This window comes from Equus przewalskii, chromosome 1 (assembly GCF_037783145.1).
Source record: "Equus przewalskii isolate Varuska chromosome 1, EquPr2, whole genome shotgun sequence".
NCBI lineage: Eukaryota > Metazoa > Chordata > Mammalia > Perissodactyla > Equidae > Equus > Equus przewalskii.
In genome coordinates this window covers 121,332,279-121,360,233 of record NC_091831.1, presented here as the reverse complement: position 1 = coordinate 121,360,233, position 27,955 = coordinate 121,332,279, and the positions used below count along the sequence as shown (strand labels likewise).

The 27,955-nt window shown below is 44.5% G+C and overlaps 1 protein-coding gene across 29 annotated transcripts; it reads right to left on the bottom strand.

Annotated features, from left to right (window-relative positions):
- On the bottom strand, nucleotides 1–27,017 carry PARP6 (poly(ADP-ribose) polymerase family member 6). Of its 29 annotated transcripts, none has more exons than XM_070575886.1 (24): nucleotides 26,673–26,918; nucleotides 25,168–25,370; nucleotides 22,778–22,975; nucleotides 22,056–22,133; nucleotides 21,206–21,300; nucleotides 20,674–20,734; nucleotides 20,341–20,431; nucleotides 19,833–19,899; nucleotides 16,890–17,039; nucleotides 16,419–16,569; nucleotides 15,773–15,826; nucleotides 13,972–14,067; nucleotides 13,270–13,362; nucleotides 12,522–12,647; nucleotides 11,203–11,268; nucleotides 10,204–10,271; nucleotides 8,867–8,915; nucleotides 8,508–8,620; nucleotides 7,701–7,773; nucleotides 6,921–6,990; nucleotides 1,424–1,503; nucleotides 962–1,025; nucleotides 706–790; nucleotides 1–377 (listed from the first exon to the last, which is right to left on the bottom strand). In XM_070575886.1, exons 3-24 carry the CDS (start codon nucleotides 22,778–22,780, stop codon nucleotides 275–277), a joined length of 1,836 nt encoding a protein of 611 aa, XP_070431987.1. In that variant the 5' UTR covers nucleotides 22,781–22,975; nucleotides 25,168–25,370; nucleotides 26,673–26,918; the 3' UTR covers nucleotides 1–274. The 29 variants fall into 29 exon arrangements, 17 of the variants coding, with proteins under 17 accessions (XP_070431987.1, XP_070432003.1, XP_070431979.1 ...); XM_070575902.1 differs by having other exon boundaries at nucleotides 8,508–8,617; XM_070575878.1 differs by having other exon boundaries at nucleotides 25,168–25,425; nucleotides 26,673–26,899.
- Between the last annotated feature and the right edge of the window lie 938 nt (nucleotides 27,018–27,955).

Sequence of the window (27,955 nt, the reverse complement as noted above, 5' to 3'; positions counted from 1 at the left end):
TCCAGTCCACAGCACCTTCCATTTTATTGTTTTATTTACAAACAGGGTGAAGTCAACTGGGAAAATCAGGAGTAGGGAGTCAGTCTGGGCCATCCAAATGTGGAGTGGTTCCTGGGTCAGTCTCCACCATGAAGGCCGCCTCTTCTATCCTTTTCCTGACCCTTGGTAATGGCCCCTTGATTCCTCAGGACAGCCTCGCCAGCTGCTCCTGACCCCTTTTATGAGGGCAGATGGATCCTGGGGGAACAGGGGTGGTACGAGGGCTGGGGCCCCCTCAGTTTGTGTAAACCTGAGTTCCGATCACACGCATGATTTCCTTCTGTATCTTGGGGTCCTGAGTATTAATGTTGGCATCGCCCACCTGACCATCCTCATATCTGCCAAAGATAGGGCAAGTGTGAGCATAAGAGGGAGACAATACCAGGATAATGTCAACCAATGGAACTGTATTTGGAGGTGTAGCCATCCCATCCCAGAACCCTTTTGTGCTACTTTTTAGGGTGGAAGAGATTCAGCTTATTTGATTTCCTCTAAACGGATCCTGATCTATACTCATCCCCATCCTCCAAGGGGAAAGTCCCAGTGCCAGCTCCAATGAGGCAGCCAGGGACAAGTCTCAGACTCCCACTTTCCCAGGAGTCACACACCATCACACCCCCACCCTCACTCCTCAGAGCAATGCCCAAGGTACCCTCCTAGACTTACACAAAGAAGAACCGTGTGCAGACATGGTCAGACACAGGGCACACCCAGATGTTCCCATGCTTCTGGAGGTCCTTAGATGTAATCACTGGGAAGAAGGGGGCCAGAAATTATATATATAATGCTTAAGTCACAGCATCGAGGCAGGGGAGAGAAGACATGATGACTCAATGTCACCCTTAGCTAGATCATGCGCCAAAGCTGCACCAAAAATAAAGGTTGGGGACCCAGAAAAACAGGGACTGGGGGAACTACCTACCTTCACAAAGTGCTATACAGTTTAGATTCCGACTCTGCAGGAACCTCGACTGAATGGATCGGGTCTGGAAGAGAAGGAGAGCAGAGCCAAGTAGACTGGTATAGCTTTCCCTGGAGAAGCTAGTTAGCTGGTGATGGTTGGGAGTGGGGCTCAGAGATGTCCTCGGCTCCCAGCCACCCTCCCCCCACCAAAATTTTGCTTTCCCATAATCAGTCTGGATGAGTCCACAGCTTCCATCTTTACATTTTCATGTCACTACATTTACACTCAGTCTCTGCTTCCATACTTATGACTGAGGCCATATATGACTCTGGAAGTATGTTCATCTAAGAACATACCTGATTCCTTCAAATGATCTTTAAAATACCCACCTCCCCCCGTACTGTTTCCCCATCCATCTCTGAAGCCTAAACTCATCCCAGGGGAAGGGTCCTGCCTCACTGGAGCAAGGCCAACTAATACCTGGGGAATGGTATTCATCCTGTTATATCTCTGGACCAGCTCATCCTTGGAGGGCATCCTGTGCTGTCCTTTTCCCATTCCTGTCACAGAACAACAAACCCAGTTCATTCACCCATTTCTTCATTAAATATTTACTAGAGTGCCTACTATGTGCCAGGCAATGAGCTAGACACTTGGCGATACAGCAGTGAATAAAACAAACAAGATATTTGCCCTCACAGAATTTAGTCTGGTGGAGATTACAGGCAAGGAACAAGTATTTATAACACAGCATGGTGGGGGTTGTGATGGGGAGAATACAAAGCAGTGTGTGAGGCAGCACAGGGGAACTAACCTAGCCTAGGAGTTTAAAGGTGGCTTCCTGGTGACAGCTGAGCTGAGAACTACAGGATTAGAAGAGTTATTATATGAAGGGGGGGAAGTGTTCTGGGCAGAGGTAATAGGATATGGAAGGCCTGGGGGAAAGAAAGCAGTGTGCGTTAGTTTGTATGGAGCATAGTTAATGGCAGAGGAGTGGCAAGAGAGGATGTGAATCAGGTGAGCTGGGATCAGATCATGCAGGCGCTGTAGGTCACGTTAAGGCAACTGGAGTTTATCCTGAGAACATCAGGGAAACATGTGGTTCTAAGACAGGGTAGTAACACATGAAATGAGCTAGGAATGAGGGGCCCAGAAGTGTGGTGACATCAACACCTAGGATCAAATGCCAGGCTAAGTGAAATGAGTGGAGAGGAAGCAAGCAGAGAAAGTCAGATCTGCTCTAGTCTCAAAGTTACACAAAAACTGACCAGAGTCATTCAAGAAAAAAGGGAGAGAGCACAGCAGTTAAGTGATGAATAATTTTCCACAGGGAGCTATCTTGAAATACACTGCTTCCTTCAGAAAGTCTTCCCAGACTCATTTCCATCTATTTAAATCCATAAATCCTCCATCATCCTTACCCTTAGTGAATAGCCCTGTTTTTAACATTTAATAGACTCATTCTGGATTTTCCCTATTTAAGCATGAAACAGTGCTTGTGTGCCCCTACCCCAACTCTTTGTGGCTTGTGAATAAGACTGCAGTCTCTGTACTCAGCTTTATCATAGGCCCAGCCCTTCACAGTTAGGGATAAAAGTCTGTGTGTATGAGACCAAGAGGGAGATGAAGATGGGAAATGATGCCATCATTACAGGCCATAAGCAGGGCCCTGATTTCAACACTCCACCCCAAACTTCCTATTATTACTAACTGCACTCTGCGTCAGTTCTTGGTTTTGTGATAGCCATGGTGTAGAGGTGGGGGTGACAACTACTGGACTGACACTCTTCACTGCTGAGGCTGTCAATGCATCATGCACTCACACCAAAGTCCTATGACAGATCTGAACAAAACTCAGGGCAACGAAAGCCTCAAGACTTGAACTGCCAATTTCCTTCTCCTAAAGGACACCCAACTCCTCTGTTTCACCTTCTCCCTTAGCCTTAACTAGGTTTAGCTCTCTATCCAAACCTCATGATCTTCTCAGCCTGGGTATTTCAATGAAAGGTTCTACCCAAGAAGATGAGCAAGAGCAATCTGATTTTTCTGGCTGAGCTTAGAGATGGCCCTTATGAATTAACCCAAATCTTGATCCACCCCAATCCTGTTGCACTGTCCTGTCCATACTGACCCAACGATTTTCTGTCAGTTTCCTGAGCCCAGACCCTGAGAACATGGTGGCTAGAATAATCCTTGGATACTTTGTGTTCAGAGTATATACTCATCAGAGGTCTCTAAACAGGGCTAAACAAACAGATGGAGTTTACCATCTCCTTTAACACTGTCTCTCGTTTTAACCTGCACACTATGGCCAAGTCATTGGAGGGTCTACTAGTCAAACAGGTGCTCTCGATTTACCCCCGCCCAGCGAAGGCACCCAATGCCACTAGGCCAAGAATAGGAAGAACAGAGAAAACCAGAGCAGAATAGGGTGGAAGAAACCTACAAAAAGATAGAGCTGGCCAAATGCTAGTGTAACTACAGTATGTTGGACATTTGCACACATCCTGCCCACTGTTACAGAGACTCTCACATATCTGTGGGGCCCTCAGAGACTCAGTCAGCCAGCAAAGCCTACTCTGTCAGTGCGATATACTAATAACAACAGTGGCCAAGAAGTTAGGAGACCTGGATTCCGGTCCTAGCTCTGCTACTCATAGCTGTGTGACTCTGAGAAAGTCATTTAACTTTTTTGTGTATCATCTTTCTTATCTATAAAGTAAAAGGGATTGGTCAAGATGATCTATAACTCCAGTAGTAAAATCCTATGGTATTTTCTACCTATAATCAATCAACCTCTTCAAGAGGGAGAAGGATAGTGTCATATGATGTTTTTATGTAATCAGTCAAGTGATGAAGAAAGGTAAGAAGTTAAAAGAAATTCCTGGCTTCATCAACTAAAGGTATTCAGGCACTTAGTGGTAAACAAAGGCCAGTGGGAGAGGCAACAGGGAGAGGCAGGGAGGAAATAGGAAGAAAGAATCTTGCGGGTACCAAGAGCCAGGAGAATCTTACTACTCAGAAAGTAATAAGTTAATCTACACAGAATTTGAAATACATTATGATGTACATACAAAAATAAACAAATAAATGAAAAAAAAAAAAGAAAGTAATAAGAGCTTAATTAGAAGGAAGCTCAGGCTGGAATAAAGACTGAAGAACCTAGACAAAGAAGCCAAAAAGACTACCCCAATCCAACCCCCACTTTGGACCCCAGGCACACAGAATAAGATTCATTCACACATGCAATACATATTTATTGGGCACTTATCCTGTGTGGATTAGTCATATAACCTTTGACACTACCATTTATTTAACAGAACAATGAATACCTACAGACCCAACCTAAGACCTAAATCCAAGAGCTAAAACATTACCAGTGACCTACATTTAGCTATGTACACCTAACCTATGCCAACTATCTTACTCCCCTTGGGAGGTAATCACTCCCCTGAAATGTAGGTTGTCATTTCTTTTTTTGTTGCTTTAGTTTTATCATAAAACACACTCATACCCCCCCCCCCCCAAATAACAATTTTGTTTGCTTTTGAACAATATGAAAAAAGGCATCATACAGGGGGTCTTTTTTCCCTCTACTTATTACTAATATTGTTCCATGTTGTTGAATACCACTCTTCATTAATTTTCATTGCCGAATAATAATCCATTGTGAGAATTTTTTTTTTTTAATTTTTTTTTTTTTGAGGAACATTAGCCCTGAGCTAACTGCTGCCACAATCCTCCTATTTTTGCTGAGGAAGACTGGCCCTGAGCTAACATCCATGCACATCTTCCTTTACTTTATATGTGGGATGCCTACCACAACATGGCTTGCCAAGCAATCCCGTGTCCGCACCCGGGACCCAAACTGGCAAACCCCGGGCCGCCAAAGGGGAACGTGCGCGTTTAACCGCTGCGCCACTGGCTGGCCCCCATTGTGAGAATATATTAAAATACATTTACTCATTCTCTCGATGATGTGCATTTGGGTCGTCTCCAAGATTTGCTGTTGCAAACAGCATTGCTTTGAACATTCGTGTACACGTCTCTGGGTGCACACATGTAGGAATGAAAATACTGAGTCACAGTGATAAAATTTCTCAGCTTTATGGAATTTAACACCAAAAATTGTTTTCCAAAGTAGTTGTACCAATTTATATCCCTATAAGCAATAAAAGAGATCCTGCTGATCTACAACCTCTGATACGATCAGAGGTATTATCAGATTTCTTAATTTTTGCCAATCCACATGAGTGCTAAATGGTAAGTCATTTTGGTCTTGATTTCACTGCCTTGATTAATAGGGGTTGAGCAGCTTTTCATATTTTTTGATCGTTTCCAGTGAAATGCCCAGTCATGTCACTTGCTTATTTTCATAATTTCATAATATTATTTTATAATAAGCTTTTGCTTATTTGGTTTGTCTTTTTCCTCTTAATATGTAAGAATTTTTAAAATACATTTTTATTACTGATCTTTTGTGGTTATATATGTTGCAGATGTCTTCCCCCAGTTTGTAGCTTATCTTTCTTTTTTCATTTTCTTAAAGTGTCTTCTGATGAAAAGAAGTTTTTAGCTTTAATATAGTCAAATTTACCAATCTTTCATGACTTGTAATTCCATCTTTTTCTATTCTCTGGATAATTTTGTGTAAGATTGGAATAATTTGTTCCTTGAAAGTTTGATTTAATACTCACTGTAAAACTAGCTGGGCTTGGTGGGGTTTTAGTTTGTTTTCTTTTTTGTGGAAAATTTTAAACTACTATTTCAATGTCTTTTCTAGTTTTAGGGCTATTCAAGCTTTCTATTTCTTCTTGAATTGATTGTGTTAAGTTTTCTGGGAATTTAAACCTTTTGTCAAAGTTTTCAAATTACTGGCATAAAGTTGACAAAATTCTCCCATTACCTTTTAAAATTTTGCTATATCTGTAGTTATGTTCCATTTTTCACTCATATTGTTATTTAATTGTGTTCTTTTCCTTCTTGATCAATCCAACTAGGGTTATCTGTCTTGTCAGTTCTTTACAAGAATCATCTTTTGGCTTTTTTGGCTCTATCTATTGTAACTGTCTTTATTCCACTACTTAGGTGCTCACCTGTGTTATCTGCTTTCTTCCACTTTGTCTGGTTTACTTTGTTGTTGGGGACTGTTCTAGCTCTGTGACGCTGGACCCAGGTTTCCTTACCTTTATGACATTTACAATTGCTCAAGAATACCAAGTAGTCTGTAAAGAATCTAGCACTGTCCCCTTCACAGACAGGCAACTACATGTGGCTATCCTTCACAGAGACTACATAGAACAAGAACAAAAGACTGGAAAGCAACTAAGACATGAACCTGGAACACTGAGAGAGCTCTAGGCCAGATTCGTTTTCTGAGCTGGACAAAGCTGGACTCACCTCCTGACTAGAATCTGGACCTCATTCATGACTTATCTTCGGAATAAAATGTTTTCTCTTGCATTTAATGTGCCTAATATAACACTGTGTAATTATAGACAGTTTAAATTTTAAAGGTGGTTCACAGGGAGAAGAGCAATGTCTCCCGAAATGTAAGCCAGTGGAAAGGACTCAAGCCTTCAAGTGTATTTACATATAAACTCAGATGCACATGTGCACACACACAATCTATGATGACAGGCTATTGCCAACATCAAAAATGTAGTCTAAAAAAAGCCTTGTTTCATCTCCCAGTTATTCCCTAACCCATTTCCAGAGACAAGCCCTTACAATGAATAAAACAATCCCCATGGAGAAGAGGACTACCTAAAAGAAAGGGAGATAACTGGCCTCATCTTGTAAAGAATCTAAATTCCTAATGAGAGAAAGCGGAGAGAGACAGACTATGTATCCATGATTGGGGAGAGAGCTGACATAGACCAAGTATCTATGATGGAGGAGGAGACAGCATAGATCACATAGTCACAAAACGGATGCAATGTAAATAGAGTCAAAGTGGCCAGAGAGTATTTCTTACCTGAGTATCCAAAGGAAATACTGGAGATGGGGCTCAGGTAGATGCCTTTGCCATAGGCTGCTCCATGCAGCTTGCAGGGAAACACCAGGATGAGCAATATGAGCCTGGGCCCTCCCATCGGTGCATATTACGCAGCCACAAGGCTTATCCAGCCCTCTGTCTCTCCATTTACCCTCTCATTCATTCAGATAACTCTAGGGACCTACTCTTAAAAAGCTGATTGGCTGAAAAGTGGATGCAGGTTAACCCCTTTGCCTATGAAATACTAGATACTGATGCCTTGGAGAGTAAGAGTGGCAGAGCCACTGAGTCAGTCCCTCAGAATCCATGCTCCTGTCCCCGGGCCTTGGGATATATGCAGATTCCACAAAAGGGCAGTACAGAATAGATAGCCAGGAAGAAGGACAATAACCATTCCTTGGAGTCTCAGAGGGCAAAGAAATAAGTCTCCTATATAAACTCTCTGAATAAAATAGACACATAAATTGAAAAGCTCTAATAGGTTAATTCATCACAGTGGCTGCAATCAGCAATTCATATTCCTGCCTATAGCTACATTCTCATTTCCAAAATCACCAAAAAACCCAGCCTGGGGTCAAATATACAACAGCGACATTTACTCTATACACGCAATTCCAACTTCCTCTCTAGGGAAGCCCCACGGCAGGCTAGGTTTGAGGATGCTGAGGCAAAAACAGCTGAGTACTCTAGAGCTGCCTTTCAAAACTTCAGTGGGGCAGGGAGGGAGGTTGAGAGAAAGAGAAAGGGACACAGCCTCACCTGCAGTTTGGTGTAGGATGCATTGACCAGCCCATTGCGAAGGATCGAATGCCAGTTCTCAATGTGGGACCCACTGTAAGGCAGGGTAGTATACATGTCTCCTCATTGTATGAGGTTCCCAGGAGTATTTCCAAGACTGCCACTCCCACCCATTCTCACTCACACGGGCCATGAAGACGGACACAGATACACCCAGTGATGGACATGCACGTGGATACAGTCACAGGCATGCAAGATGCCTGCATCTTGACTTCCAGTCCCATCCTCTGTTCTGCGTTTCAGCTAATCCCATCCTAAACCCTCAACTGCTGGTTCAGTATTTTCATGTGCTTATTCTCCTGATATTTCAAATTAAACAACTTCATCTCAAACTCAACAAACTTATCATTGATCCCAAATAGGGCTTCCAATCCTGACTTAACGTCTATTTTAAGAAAAGGGTACCACTACTCCCTTTAAGTTGCCTTTAATCTCTCTCTCTCTTCCCTCCCACCATTAGGCATAGATTGCTGATTTCCTTCAAAGTAGCTTTCAAACCTATCCCCTCCAATCTGTTCCTTCAATCACATCTTTTTACATGTAAATATCATTTCTCCTCAACTACATCATAACAAGTTTGAGAGTTAAGACCATATCACATGTGTCTTTTTATTCTCTACAGCACCTATCACAATAGCATTTAGTAAATATCTGTTGACTGACTGGGTGACAGACATAGGTAACACAAACTCATACACCTCAAGGGAACTTGCCCTCCCACCCCCCTACATTATTCGTTGCCCTCCTCCCCAGGCTCCACCCCCTCACTGGAAGGCAAAGGTGCTGCCGTAAAGCTTCTTGGCGGTCCGGAACCGAGCCTCCTTGGCAGGAGGGCTGCTCAGCAGGAGGAACTGGTGTGAGGTGTGCATGAACTTCAGCTGCTGCCCAGGGTGGGGTGGGGTCAGGAAAACAGAGCAGAAATGGAGATCAGGGAGGGAAGGGCTGGGGATAGGGAGCAAATCAGGCTTGCAATGACCCTAAAGAAGGGAAATATGCTTAGGCCCAAAGACTACTGTTGATGGAAAGAGCCCACCAGACAGGTCTAAAACCAATGAGGTTAGCTGATTTGGAGCCCCTCCCTGCCCCTCACTAGAAATTTAAAGAGTTGGGGGAGAATGGTCACTTACCCTGCTGAGAGGTAGTTTGACAATATGTGACCTGTTGCTAGAGATGATCCTAGGATGAAACAGAGAAAAAAGGAAAAGGATAGAACAAGTACGTGGTTAGGCCATCCTGAATAAAGCAGCAACCCTGCTCTGCCCCTGGAAGAACAAACAAGGATTCCAGGGCTGTCTGAATTGTGTGAAGTGTCCAGGTCACTGTCTGGATATTCCTGGGGAGGGTAATGCCTGTGTATAAAAATGTAAAAGGGAAGCTACTGACCAAAGAGCTAAGTACTAGGTTTGTAAATAGTGGATGAAAGAGAAGGATGGGAGGTGGGCTGCTATATCTAGGGAGAGAAAAGGATAATATAAAAGAAGAGCACAAGAGGTCAGTTACAAAACAAAAGAAATTAGAAAGGAGGGGTCTGTATTAGGACGGTGATAACTTATACCTGGGATTTAGAAACTTAGAACTGAGGCTCAGGAGCCATCCCACCTGAGTTGAGAGGAAGCCTGAGGGCTCTCTCAGGGATGGGGAGGAATGGAGAGAAAGTTACTGTTTGGGCTGGAGAAGGAAACAGAAGAAACTAGAACAAACTTTCTGAGGATTCAGGGACAGACTGGGCTGTACAGAGCCTGAACTCAGAAGACAGGAGAGAATAAAGGCATAAAACATGGAGGGTTCAGCGAGGCAGCATTATCTCCTAGAGTGGATAAAGTTTACTTTTTGTGCTTCATCCATGTACCTATGATGGTACGTGTACCCTGGATGGTCTATACTTGGTCATTCCTCATGCTAAGAGGGAGAATGCTGCACTGATAAAGTACTGATGTCAAAGGCTGATGAGGAAGAGGGCAACAAGCTAGAAGGGGAAAGCTATGTCAGGAAAACAGAACAGAAATCAACATCAGCAGGGAGGGCAGCAGAGGACGGTCAGAGTCTTTGCTAGGAGAAGGGAATAACAATAATGTCTCAAGGCTCTGGAGAGTCTGTATCAACAGGAAAGGCACTGAGACAGGGAAAGGGAGTCTAAGCGGGAGACAGACCTCTGGGTACGTAGAAAACCCAGTTGAAATGAACAGTGTTAATTCTTACATGCAAGGGGCATTCAAAAACCTATTGGGAAACATGAAACATGTAGAGAGAACTTGAGACATCATGTTAGAATTTGTGGGCTCTTTGTAGGATCTGAGTTCTTATCAAGGCCAGGTGTATTAACAAAACCCCAAGAAAAAGCAGCCACATCTATAACCTCATTAAGGATGCTGAAACTGCCTCTAAGAAAAGGTGCAGGCTCCATGTCTAACACTGTGCCTCCCTCCCCACCCGCCCTGGGAAGGATGCATCATTCTATCCATACCACTGCAGGAGAGGATGGGCCAGGGGATCCAGCTTGTCCATCTGCTTCTTGATTTCCAGATATGAGCCCTGTAAGACAACGGCCCTAAAGTTATCTACCGGGAGAGGTGGGAACCCTCCCACTTTCCACAGACTATCAGGGCCCAGGGCAAGGTAGGCACTGAAGGCCATACAAAGGCAAGAGGAGATGGGGTTCCCACCCTTAAGGAGCCCAGTCAGGTTGGGAAGACTATAAATAAATATGAAAATGACCAAAGATGCTTACAAAACAACATGCAGGTGGGTCTCCCTCATTTTATGCAATTCCTACAGCCCTAAAAGGTTGATTATAAATCAAAAAATAAATAAAATCAATGTCCCAGAAAGATTTAGGCTAAGGAATCCTGTGGTAAAACTTTACAAAAAGCAAAGAGTCCTTTGACAAGTAAATTATCCCTGCTAGGTGTCACTTATGTGTTAATCTGAACTGTGATATATAGGATTTGCTGAGAAGAGGCCCACCTGTAAATGTGAGTACAAATGAATGTCTATTCATGCAGAGATTGCAGACGAGGGGTGGGGAAGTCTGGTGAGGGACAGCCTTGATTCAAAGGATGGTCACTGCTCCATGTGGCTGCCCCACCCCTAGAAGGATAGAAGACGTAGGCCCCTGGGTCTAGTTCCTTACCTCCAAGCCCCCCTCCTCACCCTCACAACCCTGGGCAGAGGTCTTTCCCTCACTTCTCTAATTCCCTAAGAATTACGGGAAAAACATTAAATATGAACAACTTGTGAAGGAATTAGCAGCAAAGGAAAAGGTTGAGAGAGACATTAGGAGAGAGAAAGAGGAGTAACAAAACAGAGAACAAGGATTGGGAAGGCTAAAGAGGGAAGACTAAACACAACACAGTGAGGAATTAAGTAGCATCTCTAAATCTCTAAGTTCCCATGACTTCCAAGCAGAATAGGGCACTTGAGTGGGGCAACATAGAGGGCAGAGGACAGGCAGAGGACAGAATACCTGGGTCATTTCCCGGATGGACATCACACTATCCAGAGCTTTCTGAAGTCGCTCATAATTCTTCTTCTGTGGGGAATCAATGGGAAGAGAAGAACCAGATGAACAAAAGTGGAGGAGAGTAAGACATGACAAAAAGGAGGGTCAGATACACAAAAGAAGTCTAGGCCCCAGAGAAACAATGTAGTATGTCATAGAAAGAACACAGATTTAATGTCAGATAGTTATAGAATGACAAGCTAGTTCTCTTTTACCAGCTTGGAGTTAATAGCATAAGTTACTTAACCTCTTAAAACCTCAGTATTCTTGTGTAAAGGAAGATAAATATTCCCACTACCTTCATAGAGATGTTCTGAGGATTAAACAACATGTCAAGAACCTGATACAGTACCTGATACACAGCACTGACAGTAATTGTGAGACACTGTGCTGGTACTTATGATGATTAATTTTGTCAATTGCTAATCGGATCAATTTGACTGGGCCATGGAGTGCCCAAACATTTGGCCACACATTATTCTGAGTGTCTCTCTGAGGGTGATTAACCTTTGAATCAGTAGACTGAGTAAAGCAGATTGCCCTCCCCAATTCCTATGGGCCTTATCCAATCAGCTGAAGGCCTGAATAGAGCGAAAAGGCCAAGTAAGAGGGATGCCCTCCTGCCTGATGGCCTAGAGCTGGGACATCAGTCTTTTCCTCCTTCGGACTGAACTGAAAAGTCAGTTCTTCTTGGATCTCAAGCCTATCAGCTTTTGGATTGGGACTTACACCATCAGCTTTCCTGGGTCTCCAGCTTGCTGACTGCCGATCCTGGTACTTCTCAGCCTTCATAATGACATGAGCCAATTCCTTACAATAAATCTCTTCCTATATATATTTATCTCCTATTGGTTCTGTTTCTCTGGAGAATCCTGACTAACTAATACTTTACATTTGTTATCTCTCATTTTTATAACAATCTGCAAGGTATGCCCTTTTTACAGATAAGAAAATTGAGGTTTAGAAAGATTAAGTGATTTGCCTAACTATGCAGCTAGAGAGCAGCCAAACCTCAAATGGAATTCAGGTCTGTCTGGCTCCAAAGCCTCTATTCTTCTCTATCATGACATATAATATTTAATTCTCCCTTTCTTCTAACAAACTCAGTTATTTATTCACTAAAACAGCTAAAGCTTAGGGTTCAAGAGTTCCCAAGAAACAAGTGTTCCATTTTTTCTCTCTCTTATTCCAAATTGTGTACACCAGAACGATGGCCCATAGTCTCCCACCATCTTTTACGATTTCTGTTTCTTAGCCCTGACTTTCTTCCCAAGCAACTATACCTTAGGGTTAAAGGCCAGAGTCTTGGGATCAGTGGGGTCCACCACAGAGGGATAAGGCTCAAAGATGATGCTCTTTCTAGGGGATTCCAAAGCTGCCCTACACATGGCCACCAGCAGATCCACCACCTTAGCGGAAGGGAGAGACAGGGAGAAGAGACTAAGTGATTCCCCAGTGCTGAGAGTCACACCGTATCAAGCAGGGGTCCACCTGCTGAAGTCTCAGCATTTCTCTGATGTTCTTTTAAAAAGCGAACATGTTCATGGCCTTTTTGTTAGAAAATATAAGCACATTATAAAAATTCAAGTAACAATGATTAAAAAAGTGATTAAAGAAAAGATGAAAATCACCCCCTTGCCCACAAATGAATCTCACTCCTCACAGGTAACTATTGCTAAGTCTGATTTATATCCTTTCAGATATTTTTCCTATGGAAATAGTTATCTTATTATACAGGCAATTAAAAAAAAAGAATTGTACTATACACACTGTTCTATTTTCTATGTTATAATTTTCTACCCATAAATAGTAGCTGTATAGTATTTCCACTGTAAGGACATACCTTAATTTAACTAGATTCCCTACAGATGGAGCTGTACCCTTTTTATTTTTTTCCTATTACAAACAATACTGTAGTGAACTCCCTTACGTGTGAAAGCACTTCTGGAGGTTAAATTCTAAGAAGTGACATTGCTGGGTTCCCCACACTTTCTTGATCCCAATTCCCCAGCAGCTTTCCCTCTCCCATACCTCTGCTCCAGTGGCCACTTCCTCTGCAGCTCCGGACATGACTCCCAGTGTGTAGAAGGAGAAAACGCACAGTTCACGAGTACAGACAGCTGGCTGAATGGACATATTAAACAGATGGTGGTGGTAGCGAGTGTGCAGTAAGAAGGTGTTGTAGGGAGAGAGAGACAATCGCAACCTCAGACAATTCTAGAATGAAGTAGGGATCTGGGACCCTCTACGTCATGAGAAAATTATAAGTAAGCGAAGTCTTAATTACATTGCCTTACTGATAGTTTGAGAGTTAATGTTATGTCTTCCATGAAGCCTTCCATGGCCTCCCTAGATATTAGATGCTCTCTCTTCTGAGTTTCCACAACACTGCTCATATTTCTTCTACACACTTACAATGAAGTGTCTGTCTACTCACCTAGACTTGGATCCTTGAGGACAGCATCATATCCAATCATCTTGATCAGTATCTGATCCCTATTTTTAAATGTTGGGTGGGGATTATCTCCTCAAAAATAGTCACATATCCTCATATTTCCAAACAGGACTGCTGAGATTTGTTTTCAAAGAAAAACATTTCTAGAGTCTCAGGGAGTGTAGACAGAATTCTACCTTTACCACAGACCCAGGAAGAAAGGAATACAGAAGAGGTAAGGAGTGAAGGGGCCTTGGCTAAGGGTCCAAGGAAGAGGGTCACAGAAGAGGGGCACGCACCTTGAGCATGGACCCATTCTGGAAGACATGCTGCTCATCACACACCACACAGTACTCGTTCAACGTAGGAATCCTCTGCTCTGCATACTTCATGATCTGGGGAGAGAGGAGATTCTACTAAGTCTTTTGGAAGTACAGGCACAGATCTGGGAAAGAATTTTACCTTCTTTTCTGGCTACTCTCCTTCTCCCTCCTGTGCCTAAGGTAGAATCTACTCCTGGGCCCTGCACTTTAGGTAAACTGATGGCCTAGGTCTAGAGCTAAGACCATATATTATAGTAAAGATGAGACCAGACATGGTAGAAGAGCCAGGTTAAGAGTCCCTGCCTACTACTTAATACCAAATATAATTTTGGGCAAGTCGGTAAACCTGAGCCTTGGTTTCTTCATTTAGAAAGTGGAACATTATTCACCTCAGAGGTATTGAGATGATTTCTGTGAAAGTATTTTATAAATGGGTACTAATCAAACTATTAACACTAGTTGTAGTAACTATAGATTGTCCCTCTGGGTATTCAGTCTATGATCAGAGGGCACCTAAGAAGCCATTTCAACTATCTAAAACAATCAGCCTGTCCACTAGTCAAAACCATAGATACAACTATGTCCTGGGAAGACAGCACAAATCCAGAGCTCATGCAGCAATATCCTCAAGTATTTTTTTCTTGAGGAAGATTAGCCCTGAGCTAACTACTGCCAGTCGTCCTCTTTTTTTTTGCCGCGGAAGCCTGGCCCTGAGCTAACATAGTGCCCACCTTCCTCTACTTTATACGTGGGACGCCTACCACAGCATGGCATGCCAAGCGGTGCCATGTCCGCACCCAGGATCCAAACTGGCAAACCCGGGCCACTGAGAAGCGGAACGTGCGAACTTAACCGCTGCACCACTGGGCCGGCCCCTCCTCAAGTACTTTTTTAAACATTGTCTTAATACAGCTTTTTCAATCAGCCACATTTTGTATATAAATCAAGTTGCTCCCATTTCATATACCTTTGGGCTGGTAAAGGGACATGCAAGGGCTTTTATTCATTCATTTAATACAGATTTATTAAATGTCTATATGTACCCAGCTCAGGGAAAGGTCTCCTCGATTATGCAATAATATAAAAGATTTTCTTCTCACTCAGACCCTATATTCCAACAGGGGAGATGTGGCATGCAAATTAATTACAATTCAAGGCATATGCTATGTGAACACAGGTGTCCTATAAAACAAAAAGCATCATAAGAGTTCAGTGAGAAGAGACATCTCCTCCAGCTAATACAGCTGGGATAATGGAGAAGATGTTATGGAAAAGGTGGCATCTGAGCCTCAAGCGCAATGGGCAGATACGAGGAGAAAGGCCAGTGGAGGAACGACATGAACAAAGGTAACAGAGATGCAATGTGAAAGCGTGTCCAGGAAATAAGGAGATTTTAAAAGGAGCAAATGACCCGTAGTGGCTGAGCAGCGACAGAGGTCTGTGGGGAAAACAGAAGACCATTTGAGCAAGGACGTTGGGGATCATAAGGAAACTAGCATTAATCCCTGTCTCATCTTGATATCTATGCACTTAAAATTTGCAGTGCCTCTTGCTTTGGCACTTGATTTTAAGTTGTCTGTAAGTGTTGTCTTCCCAAAAATGCTGTAATCTTCTTGAGGATGGAAACTATGCCTTCTTTACTTCTATCCACACAACACATAGTATAGTTCTGGGAGTAGACTAACTCAGCAAACATCTGTTAACTGGCTGAGGAGCTGGGAGATGTTAGCGGATCAGACGGGTCAGACAAGAGGGGAAAGGCTTTAGACTTGATTACCTGGACAAGGAATCCATATTCCAGAGTGGGGATGTTCTTGCAGTGACCACTGACCTGATGAGAGTGAAAAGATGGACCCTATGAGCCTCCTATGAAGCTGGTGCCTCAACAGACGTCGCTCATGCCCATCACCTAGTATTCTCCCAAAATAGCTAAGCCCTAGCTCCGACCAGCTTAAGTAATGCCAAAGTTGGACAGAACACCTTCAGCTATCTTTGCTAAAAGTTCTCAAAAAAAGCTCACCTGTCCTTAACCCTCTTCAAGGTAGGTGGAATAGGTTAGCACAGCAGCTGACTACCAAATCCTAACCACAACCTAATAAAATCATACATGACATCTCCTTGGGATGCCCCACCCCAGACTCTCTGCTCCATGGCCTACTGTCAGAAAAGTTTGCCAGATAGTTTAGATGTAAGCTTTCAGCTATTAAAAATTCAGTTCCATTCCACCCACTCAGGTTACATGTCCAAGTGTGATTTATGATGCCTGGACAACCATACTTCTACCCCATTTTGAGAAGCTATACTCCCACATTTCCACTCCCACCCTCCTGACACCCAAGTCAAACTCTCCCCAGCCCATGTACCAAAGGAGAGGTCCGTGCTGGGGGAGGGAGGCCCACGTGCTGGGGGCACAGGAGACCTGCCTGGGGGCTGGGAGGGTAGCCAAACACTTCGACTTTGGGGTTCTTCATGGTGCAGGAGATGGAACGGTTCATGAGGCGCCCAACCCGAAGCTCTGGTACACCCAGTTTGCCTTTCAGCATGGAGTCCTGTATGATAGGGAAACTGGGAGACCTGAAGGGACAGCAAACAGAAGTGAAGAAAGTGGGGATTCAGTAGGAATCATAGAAGAGGACTGGAAACAAGTGGGTCCTGGGCCAGGATGGATGAAGTGAGCTATTGTGTTCTACATAAAGGACGAACAATGGGTTAGGAATACAAAGAAAAGGATATATAAGGGATAAGACCACGTAGGTAGTATTAGTAAAGCAACAGAATTCAGAGGACCTAGGGAGAGGACAGACTAGCTAAGTTTGGGTAATCTAGAAGGTGGGGTGGGTGCTAAGACAAGATTAACATGATCAGAGATGATCAGGTCCTGGGGGAGCACTTACTTGGGGATGGGTGAGAAGATGCTGAGGCCAGCTCGGAACTTCTTGATGGTACCACTTGCCTTGAACCAACTGTGCCTCTTCTCCTGCTGGGTCTTCAAGAAATCGTTGCTGAGATGTTTCCATTGTTGGGATGTGAACATACCCAGGATCCTAAGAATTCAAAGAGAACAGGCTTAAGAAAGCTCAGGCAGGGTAATAGGTCATGAAATAGAGGACTATGAAAGGCAACTAATCCAAAATTCAGACCCAAGGGACTACAAAGCCAGTCGTGGTGGGGGAATGTGTGTTGGAAGACTCCCCTGATATGACGTTAACACACAGAAATGTACTGTCCTAAAGCACCTATTTACCCTAGCGGGTAAATACTCACTCCCATTACCTAGTCTAAAGGACCAGAAAAATTCTGAGATGCTTTGCCTTTAGAGGGAAACCTCAAAGGTGAGCAAGCCTTCAAAGGGTATGAACCTTGGAATTTACTGCCAAGAATGACTACACCGAGAGTGGGATGGAGGTAAGTATCACCCTCTGCCTTGTGAACAGTGAAGAAAAGCACTAGGAACATGAGGGGTACTAACATTGTTAGGTGAAAAATTACATCCCCAAATTTATGGTTTTCAACTTGAGCTGGGCCATCAGCTACTCTTCTAATCTTTTCACTTGTCCTTGATCAGTTCTCTCTAGCATTACTCTAAGCTATTATGCCAAATCCTTATCACCTTCTTTAAGAGTCTACCTTCACCTACAACCACTAACCTCTCCTCCTCCTCAAGAGAAAACTGAAGCCATCAGATATCAGCTCCTTTCATTTTCCAACCCTACTACAAAATCTATTTCCACTTCCACCCTTACCTCAATCCCTCCATTCTCTGGAGACAAGATGACCCTCCTATTAAGGACCAATTCCTCTATTTGTAATCTAGATCTCAGCACCTTCCCTCCTCTTTAGGGAGCTTGATCTATCAATTACCTCCCTCTCCTGTCAGCTCCTTTCCCAAAGTCTATAGAAAGTTTGAAGTTTCTGCACCTCAGTCTAACTATCTCTGTCTTTCCCTCCCATCCTCATCCAAATTTCTCAATCCATACTTACTGTTTCTACTTCACTGCCAACCACTCACTTCTCAACTTACAGTATTCTGGTTTCTACTTTCACCGCTCTGCTAAAATTGGTCTCACCTTGATGCTAAATCCAACAGAAACTCCCACGATCTCCTCTTACGTATCCACTCTGGCTCTTGCCTTCCCTGAAGAAACTCTCCTCCTGGCCTTCTGTGACACCATGCTCTTCCCATTCTTCTCCAGCTTCTCTGACCTATCTTCAGTGTTTCTTCTTCTGCCTACCCTGCTGTTTGTTGGGTATTTTGTCTGGGTGTTAAAAGGTGTTTTGCTGCTGTTCCTATTTTCTTCTCGCTCTATCATGCTCTCCCTTAACAATCTCATATCATATTCTATGCTGTTTGTAATTTCTACCCATACGCTGATATGTATCTTCAACCTCAACTTCTCCTGTAAATACCAAATCTACATATCTAACAATCAATTAAGCATCTCCACGTGAATATCCCAAAGTTACCTTTAAATAACATGTTTAAAATGGAACTAATTACCTACCCTCATCCCACAAACCTGCTCCTCTTCTTAAATCCCTAAATTGGTGGTATTACAATTTACCCAGACATCTAAGCTGGAAACCTAGGAGTAATTTTCTACTATTCCTTGGCTCTTATGACCACATACAATATATCCAAATCAGTCTTCAAGTCTTTTTTTGTTTTTCGAGGAAGATTAGCCCTGAGCTCACATCCATGCCCACCCTCCTCTACTTTGTATGTGGGACGCCTACCACAGCATGGCTTGCCAAGCAGTGCCATGTCCACACCCAGGATCCGAACCAGCAAACCCCGGACCACCGAAGCAGAACGTGTGCACTTAACCTCTGCGCCACCAGGCCAGCCCTTCTCTCTCATCTATCTCTCATCTCTATTCTTACCCACAGTCATACATTGGTTCAGGCCTTCATCATCTCATGTCAGGACTTCTACAAAAGCCTCCTACAACTAGTTCTGGTCTCTCGTCTCACCCCCTTCTACCTATTTTTCACAATGCTACCAGAATGGCTTTTCTAAAACTAAATCTGACCATGTTCTTTCTTTGCCTAAAACCCTTCACTGCTCCCAATGTCTACAAGACAAAAGCCCAAGATCCTCCCTGATTTAGACTTCTTCCTACTTCTCTGGTTTCAGTTCCCACCACTCTCCCCTTGCCTTTTACTAGCAAGATTTAACTATTTGAAGCTTCCTACACACATGCTGCTTCACACGGCTGTGCCCTTGCAAATGTTACTCTCAGAATCTGTCTACATAGGCAACTCTTATCCATCCTTGAAAACTATTAATCATCTCCCTTTCATTCTTTCATTCATAGCCTTCCATCTGCCCCTAGACTGAGTCACTGCTTCCTGTGTCCTTTCTAAATCTTACATATTCACTTCTGTTACAGTATGTATCCACTGGATTCTATTTGGAACTTCTCAGGGTAGAATCTGTAATTCATTTCTCTTTGTATACCAAATACTTAGCAAGGTGCTCAACACATTCAACAAACTAAAACTGTCTGAGCTGCTAGAGCCCCACTCTGAAAAAAACACAAAAGGAAATGGGAAGAACATGGCTCTAAGTCCAAGGCTGTACTTTTCCTTAAATGCTAAATACTGATGAGCTTCTCATGTTACTTCCAGGAAGTCTCAAGGCCAGATACCCCCAAACCACAGTCTCCCCCATCTAACCATAAATTTGACTCCCCCAATTTATTTTAGTCTTTCTTGGGCATATTTCAGAAAGACATTTTTGGAAGGAAACATTCCATGCAAGGGTCTGCCTGTCCATTCACATACAAACATGTCTCTTTCCCTCCTATGTCCAAGACCAGAAAGATCAAAGTTCTTACTTTTTCAACTGAAGACCCAGCCCAAACCCTTCCTTATTCGATGGCTGGAAAACCTCAATTGACGGTTCTGTAAAGAGAAGAGAAAGCTTCTAGTATATATATTTCTCTATCTTCCTGGGAGTCCAAAGGCACAGTTCAGGGAATTAGCTTCCTCAGTTCTAATGTACTCTAAACAATAATTGTGGAGGAGGAAAACATCTGAGACAGGGGGTAGATTCTGGGAGCTGTCTGGTCAATTTCAAATATCCTCAGTAGGAAGCTGAGGGGAAGGAGAGGAAAAAATGGTATTTGGGAACCAGACAAAATGATTTCACTAACCAAGAAGACTTTCAGGGGATGGCTATCAGGTGACAGGGAATGAAGACACCAATGACAGGAGACTGAACAGCCCCTATCTGCAGATTTCACCCAGGGGCCTTGTTCCTAGTTTTTCTCTGTCTCAGTTAACTTAGGAGTTTGGATTAGACCACACTCAGAGCACCCACTTGCCCAAAGTCACTGCCTTTACCTGGTCCATCAAGGTACTGGGAGAGAGAAAATCGCAGCCTCAACACAATAGGTTCTGTCCGGAGGACCTTCCAGGCTGTAGAGACTTCCTCCTAAAAAAGTAAAGAAGATAATTTCCAGTTTAGCAATAGAGAGTAATAGACTTAAAGTTTTCCCTGTATGACATACACATGCACATGGACAGTACACACCACCGTCTGCTGATGATCTAGGAAAGACAGGGATGAAGAACATGTGCTCCAAATACGGCACTCAGGAGTAAGACTCCTGGCCTACATGACAAAATCCACAAGTCCAGCTAGACATGTTGTTAGCAGATACTAGCACCACTTACATCGAGGAAGCTGATGTTGATGTGGAGGTCAATGTCCACGTCATCGATAGTTCCATATTCTCTACAGAGATACAGGCGACCACAGGTGAGACTCATTAAGGGACAAAGACGGGAACAGAGACTCAGATAGAAGGAGAACTGAGCCTGGGGACAGGGCAGAGGAAAGGGTGGAAGGTAGCTCTGTATCTAGGCTATTAGCTACAGCTTCAAGCCACTTAGTATGACTAGGGCCTTCTCCAAGCCACAAGCCCATCTTACCTCAAAGGTGAAACTATCAGCCTAGAAGGGTCTTCTCAGACCCTTCTAGGGTCTAAGTGTATAAGCGGGAACTTCTCAGAAAAGTGGCTATACTTTCCTACTTATTCCTGTCGGCAAGCTTAAGTATTCTGAGCAACTCCCACTATCATTAAGCTCATAATTTATCAATGTCCACAGAACCCCTATCACACCATAAATGAAGAAAAAACCTCTAGCCTTTTAACAACTCAAAGAAACGGCTTGCTGCCCTGCCATTCCTGAAGTGGAGTCCCACCTGATGGACACAGAGTTCTCACTGTAGATCTCCTTCACGGCTTCAATGTCTGCATCAAGCTGTGGGTGTCGATACAGGTCAGCTGCACAGCTCCCCTGAGTCAGCAGCAAAAATGGTGTGACGGTGGGGGGAGGGATGGGGGAAAGAGAGAGATGAGAACATGAAGAACATAAAAAGAACATGAAGAAAAACCAGGAACAGGGAAATCAAACAACAGCAGCACATACAAGCTCAAACCCACTTATATGAAGGGGTTCTTGGTGGTGGCCCAAGCTGGGGATTTTACTGACACACAGGTCTTCCTTCAACACCTTTCTTAAGAAGTTTTGGCAGACTAGCCGCAGGCTTTGAGGAGTTCACATCCTTAAGTCTCCTGCTTTTCCTCTCAGACTGTGACTAGGATCCTTACGTATCCCTTCTATGACAATCAGAACAGGCGGAAGAGAATTTAACTCAAGCTGGTTCTTTCTGCAAAGCCCAACAATCCTGCTGAGGATCACACCCTGGGTAGTGATGATATCAGGCAATGACTGGCAGGGTAATATTTTAAAAATCTGACCCAATCAATGAAATGACCCCCACTGGCTAGTGAGGGAAGGGTCAGAAAATAACTATTTCCAACTAAAACATATGGGTAGCCTCCATATACAAAGGGTATAGTTTACTCTGGGAAAGGTATGAGTCCCAGGCAAGAGCAAGAAGATGAGATCAGCTCTGCTAAGACCATGCTCAGACCACACCAACATTATATCCTCATCTCATCTCTGCTCCAGAATAATCTTTCACTCCTGATGTATCCAAAGTACACATCAAGACCATCCAACTTGGGTCTTAGGGGCTATAGCCTCACCTGAACTCCATAGAGAAATTCCTCTGATTCATTATCTCCCTCCGAATCATCATCATTCCAGAACTGGCCTTTGATGTCCTAGTGATGAGAAATAAGGACATAACCCTGTTGGGTCCCTGCTATCCCACAGAATGGGGTGGGGTTATAGGATGGGAAACACATTCCCACAAAGAATGGGAGCAGGTCCCTTGGGATAGAATAACTGAAGCCCTAATCCCTTTACTCCCTTCACCTCAACCTTTGGGAGTATCTCAGTCTCTTCCTGAATCTGGTCATATCCATGGCCTAGCTCTGACTTGGTGGAACAGGGGAAAACAATAGGGAATTTCGGCCTTCGTAAGTCTTGGTATGATGATTGAGGCTCTCGTAGCCAATGAGGAAGGATTCAGACTTCAATGTCAAGGTTGATTCCTAGGCAAATCTAGGTTCTAGTACAAGCTGGCCTCTTCTAGGATCATTACCCAAGGCAGCAGCTCCCACATATACCTAAGCTCTCTTGTCTCATCACTCCCTTCCTATCCCTTAAAGTATTCAATTCACCCCTTCCTTCCCAAGAAAATCCACCTACACAAACAGCAAATAATACTCTTTCCATGAACCTTCTCCTTCCTTTAACTTCAAATAGCCACTCTACCTTCCAAAAGGGTGGGAGGGAAAATACCAGGGAAATGTGAGGCCTGCACTTCGTCCCATCTACCCCCTGGAGGATCAGTTGTTCTCACCATTGGAGCAGTGGGTCACACACACTCCCAGGTCAGTGCTAGGCAGCACCCCTCCATACCACCGGCTGAACCCAGGCCAGTGAGATGGGCATTTAGGAGGCCACAAAGGGAGACGGGGGAGGGGGTGATGTCAGGGGATGACTGAAGATCTGGTGAGGATGGCAGGCTCTGCCGTTGTAGTGGTAACAAGTCACTGTCCTGTGGAAAGTAGACAATAGGTTTCGTTATCACTTAATGGCTGGGTGGTATATAAGCAGGCACTCATTTACGGATACACTCTTATTATACATATGTACAGACACTTGCACACAGAGACATACTTGCATGCATGTACACATACACTTGTACACATAGTTCTTTAAAGATAATGAACTGTGAAAGCACTATACAAACATAAAACACTGTTGTTCCATTTAAGCCAGAGAGCTGGGACAGGAGCAAGTCCCTGCTCTAGTTCATAATGCTATATCAACCCTGGAAGCCAAAAGTGATGGCGGCAGGACCAGATGCTTATGCTATTCTATCTAGTCAGTTCATTTTTGAACATTCTTCACAGTACTAACCCCCATCAGAATCAGATTTTTTTGGACTCTCTTCCTCTAGTTATTTCTCCAGATTGAGTCGTTATCTCTTTTTAAACATCACTATCACTAGCCGCCTTTATATGACAATCATAGCTAACTTTAAAAGTCCTCAACACTGAGCATCCTAAGGTAGACATGGTCTGAGTGGTCAGGGCCAAAATAATGCCCTGGACTCCTCTTGGAAACTACTCTTCAAATAAAAATGTAATCCTGATCCCAAAAAAACACTCACAAAAACACTAACCCCTAGCCCTTTCACATAGTTTCCCTGTTCCCTTCTAATCTTAAAGATCCCCAACCCTACACCAGCAAGTTTTAGTCCCACTGAAGATTCCATATACAGCAGGAAAAAATATATCATCTGTCAATTTATGAAGGTTTTAATGGCAGAGGATGGCAAAGCTACCTTAGGAGCAGGCTAAAAAAGCTTTTTATTGCTCTCTAAATCAGTAGGTCATAAAAGTGGCTTTACATTGCAATCACCTGGGGAGCTTTAACACACATCAGTCCACAATGCCATCCCATAACCAATTAATTCAATTTCAGGGGCACGGATCCTAACTAACGAAATTGTAAAAAGTTCTCCAAGTGATTCTACTGCAAAGACAAAATTAAGAACCACGGTTCTAGGCCTTCCTGGCTCTGCACACACCTCAGTCTAACCTATTTCAACCTTAAACAGTGGTGTTTTTGGTCTCACATGGATCTACTGAACCTTAGGGTTCTAGATCAGTGGTTCTGATGGGGTCTGTGGACCCGCAGCATCAGTATCAACTGGAAACTTGTTAAAAATGTAAATTCTCAGGCCCTTCTTGAGACCTACTGAATTAGAAACTCCAAAGATGAGGTCCAGTAATTCGTGTTTCAACAAGCCCCCCAAGTTATTCTGATGCATAAAATTTGAGTACTGCTCCAAATCCTGGTGTGTTCCAAGAGACTGTGGTCTGTACCTTGGATACCAACTTAAGCCTGGTAACCGACCCAGGATGGGAACAGAAGGCACGAGGCAGGGCAAACAGCATGCAGTCCTCCAGGTGACAGTGCTGCCTGGCCCATCAAAAACAACACGCAAAAGGAAAGTGCATCTGAAGCTCTTATAGATGAAATTGCCTGACATCTGAGATCTGCTTTAAAATACTACTCCAGCACACACAAAAAAGGGGGTAGATAGATTAAATACGGCAAAATGTCGATTATTGATGAAGTTGAGTGATGGGTCCCTGAAGGTTTCAGAGGCTACTTGTACTCTTGCAGGGGCTTTCCCTAGAATGTTAACTCTAAATGTGAACAGGAAGATTACCCAAGACTCCACAACTGCCTCCTTGCTGTTCTTCAACCATATTCCCACCACAGGGCCTTTGCCCCTAGCTGTTCCCCCTTAGAATGCTTCTCACCCAGATATCCACATGACTCGCTCCTTCACTCATTCAGCAGCTCAAAGGTCAACCTGACCATCCTACATAAAACAGCAACACCCCAACACACACATACTCGCACTAATACTAGCACTAACCACCTTCCCTACTTCATTTTTTTCCATAGCACTTACCATGCTGTGACATACAACTTGTATGTTTATTGTATTTATCTTCCACCAGAACGTAAGCTCTATGGTGACAGAGCTTTGATTGTTTTCACTGTCTATACTATCAGTCTCTCAACATGTATTTATTCAATGAGTGAATGAATGAATGAATTGTCTGCTGGTTACCTAAGCCAAATGGGAGATACATACAAGAACCTAAATGCGTTCACACATAGACAAAATCACAAAAAAATAATTTTAAAAAGCAAGACTCCATTCACCTTCAAGAGCAGCTGACAACCAGAATATGAAGACCCAGGGGCTGGGTTTGTCAGATTTGAAAATAAACAGTCAGGTGCTGATCTGGATGATCACACAGGAATAAAGAGGGAGGCACTAATGTCCAGCTTGGGCTGTCTTGGGCTGGGCGGTAGGCCGATGGCAGCGTAGGCCAGAAGTACCAATTTTCTCAAGGTCTTTGTCACTGCAGAAGTCAAGAAACACTTAGCCTCTCTCCAAAGGCTGTTGCTGCTTGGCTTCTGCTGTTATCACAAGGAGAAAAATGTAGTTCAGAGGGAGTTTTTCTTATCCAGGGAAGAGACAACTCAGAGACTACCATCTTTTTCAAACCAGCCTGTTTCAGTGAAAGGGATGCCCACCTTCTACTCTCAATGCCCTTTCTTCTGGGGAGATGGAGAATGGGTTTAAAGGATGAAGAGTGGGAAAAGGGGAGTGGTGGGTCATGGAATTCACACACATTTTAAAGCCGAATAAGCCTGAAAGATGGCCTGTTTCAAAGCTTTCATGTTATACATAGAATACTCATGCTTAGGGAGGTCAAGCAACTCGCTTAAGATCAGGAGTACAGCGGAACTGGGACTTAAGCACATTTAACAGTTCCTAATTACATCCAATCTTCTTGTGACGTGATTATAACTAATTAAGGGTCTCGTTAATGAATTAAGCAAGTAAGACCTATCTGACTTATCTAAATGAGGAAAAGGAGGGAACCTTTCAAGAGATGATGGGCCAAAGACAGATTGTGAGAACAGTGCCCAAAGAAGAGTGTCGTTCGGCTCAGTGTTTAGTTTGGATGATGGCAGCTAACATAGAACACTTTATGAATTGGCACGGGAATAGGCCAAATGTAAATAAGCCTCAATGTGGATCTCAAAGGTCTTTCCCTGGGTCCACGGGCGCTTCTCGGCCAAACAACTTCACATCTAGCCAAAAAAGCCTCGGATCTCAATGTTTAAACTCTGGATTTGACTCTCAGCTATGTGGTCCTGGGAAAGGAGGTTACTCCACTCTCTATCGAGTGCTCCCTTCTCAGGAAGACTAGGCCACTGAACAAAGAGTGCGGGGGAGCACCCGCGGCGGGGCGATTCTCGCAGCGTAGCGCTGTCTTGGATACCCAGTAGAGGGAGACGACAAGCTGAGCCCCCAAAACACTTTTAGGACAGGCCCTGAGGCCTCCCTTGGGGGAGCAGTTAGAGCTCTTCTCCGGTTTCCTCTGGAAACCCCAAAGACACCCAACACCTGCCTCCCGGGGAAGAAGCTCTGCCTCATCGGTGTCGCCAGCCGCCCGGCTTCAGCAAAGCCTGTCAAGCCTACGGGCACCTACGGCCACCCGGTCCAAGCCCCTCACTTCATCCACCCCGGCCGAGGCGGGGCGGGCCCCGCACCCTGCCCGCGGCCCGGCCGCCCCGCCCCGTCCCGTCCCCTCCCCGTCCCCGTCCCCGTCCCCGTGGCGGCCGCCGCAAAGGCGAGCATCGCGAGTACTCACGGCGACCCCGGGCCGCGCGCTGCCGCCGCCAAAGGGACGAGCGGCCCGGGACGCCCCGCGGGGGCGGAGCAGCAGGCCAAGGGGCGGGGGCCGGCCCGGAGGGCGAGGTCGTGCACCCCACGCCTCGTCGTTCCGTCACGGGCGCGCTGGGCCACTCTGCGCACGCTCGCGCAACGACACCGCGGCCACGTGCCCTGCTCCCAACCAACTGCCACGTGGCCCGCCCCTGGGCGCGGCATCCTCCCCGATGCCAGGCTTGGGGCGCCTGCGCAGTGGCCGCCGGTGGGGAGGGGTTGTGGAGCGGGGGAGGGCGCCTGCGCTGTGGGTCGGGGCGGGCGGGTGCATGAAGAAACAAGAGGGGCTCCGGGGGTGCGCGAAGGGCCCTCCGAAGAGACTGTTGGCGTTTGGCGCCCCGTGTGGTTAGGAGGAATGAGGAGGGAAGGAAGTCTTGGCTGCCTCTTGTTGGAGGCCTGGGCCGGGCCTTCTGAGACCCTGCTGACTCCAAGAATCTCTGGTTTGCAATGAGGTGTCGAACGCCTGAGGGTCTTTTAATTCTTAAGTTTAACTCTCCTGCGCCCTTGATAGCTGTGGTGTGTTGGGGGATAGCACTGTGGCCTTCTATTCAGACAATCTAGTTTCAAAGCTTGGTTTCAGCTGTCTGTTCAGCTTTAAACTAAGACTTTCACTTTCTGAGTCTTAATTTTCTCATCTGTAAAGTGGGGACAATAATAGCTACTTAATGAGGCTGCTGTGTGTGTGTGAGGTTCATCCTGAAATGAGATGGTAGGTTGAACTGGATGCAATTACCGTTTTGTGGGATATAAAGAGGCAAATACCCACAATTTCATATGGTTCAACCTTATGCATATAAAGTAACCAGCAGAGGACTAGAAAGTAGTCCATAAATGGAAGCTGTAATTGTGGTTATTGTGTTTCTTAACCTCAGACATGACCAGACCTCCTCATCCTTATCAGAATTTGGTGTCTTGGGGCTCCCACAAGCCCCGCATTTCCATCAGCACGGATGGGGAAAGACTTGTCTTAGATCTACTCTCCTTTCTCACTCCCTCTGTTTTGCGGGACACAGCACACAGAAGGAAGGCTTTGGCCCTGAGTGATATAAACACGTGTCATATCTCTCCCTCCTGAGCCGGCCTCACTCACAATTTTCACAGTGGCATTTTTACATTAGAATATCCTCCGCATCTTCTTTCAGACTCCCTCTCCTTTTTATGCCCCTCTCTTCTCACCTTGCCACTCAGCCTGGGCCACAACACTGTCTC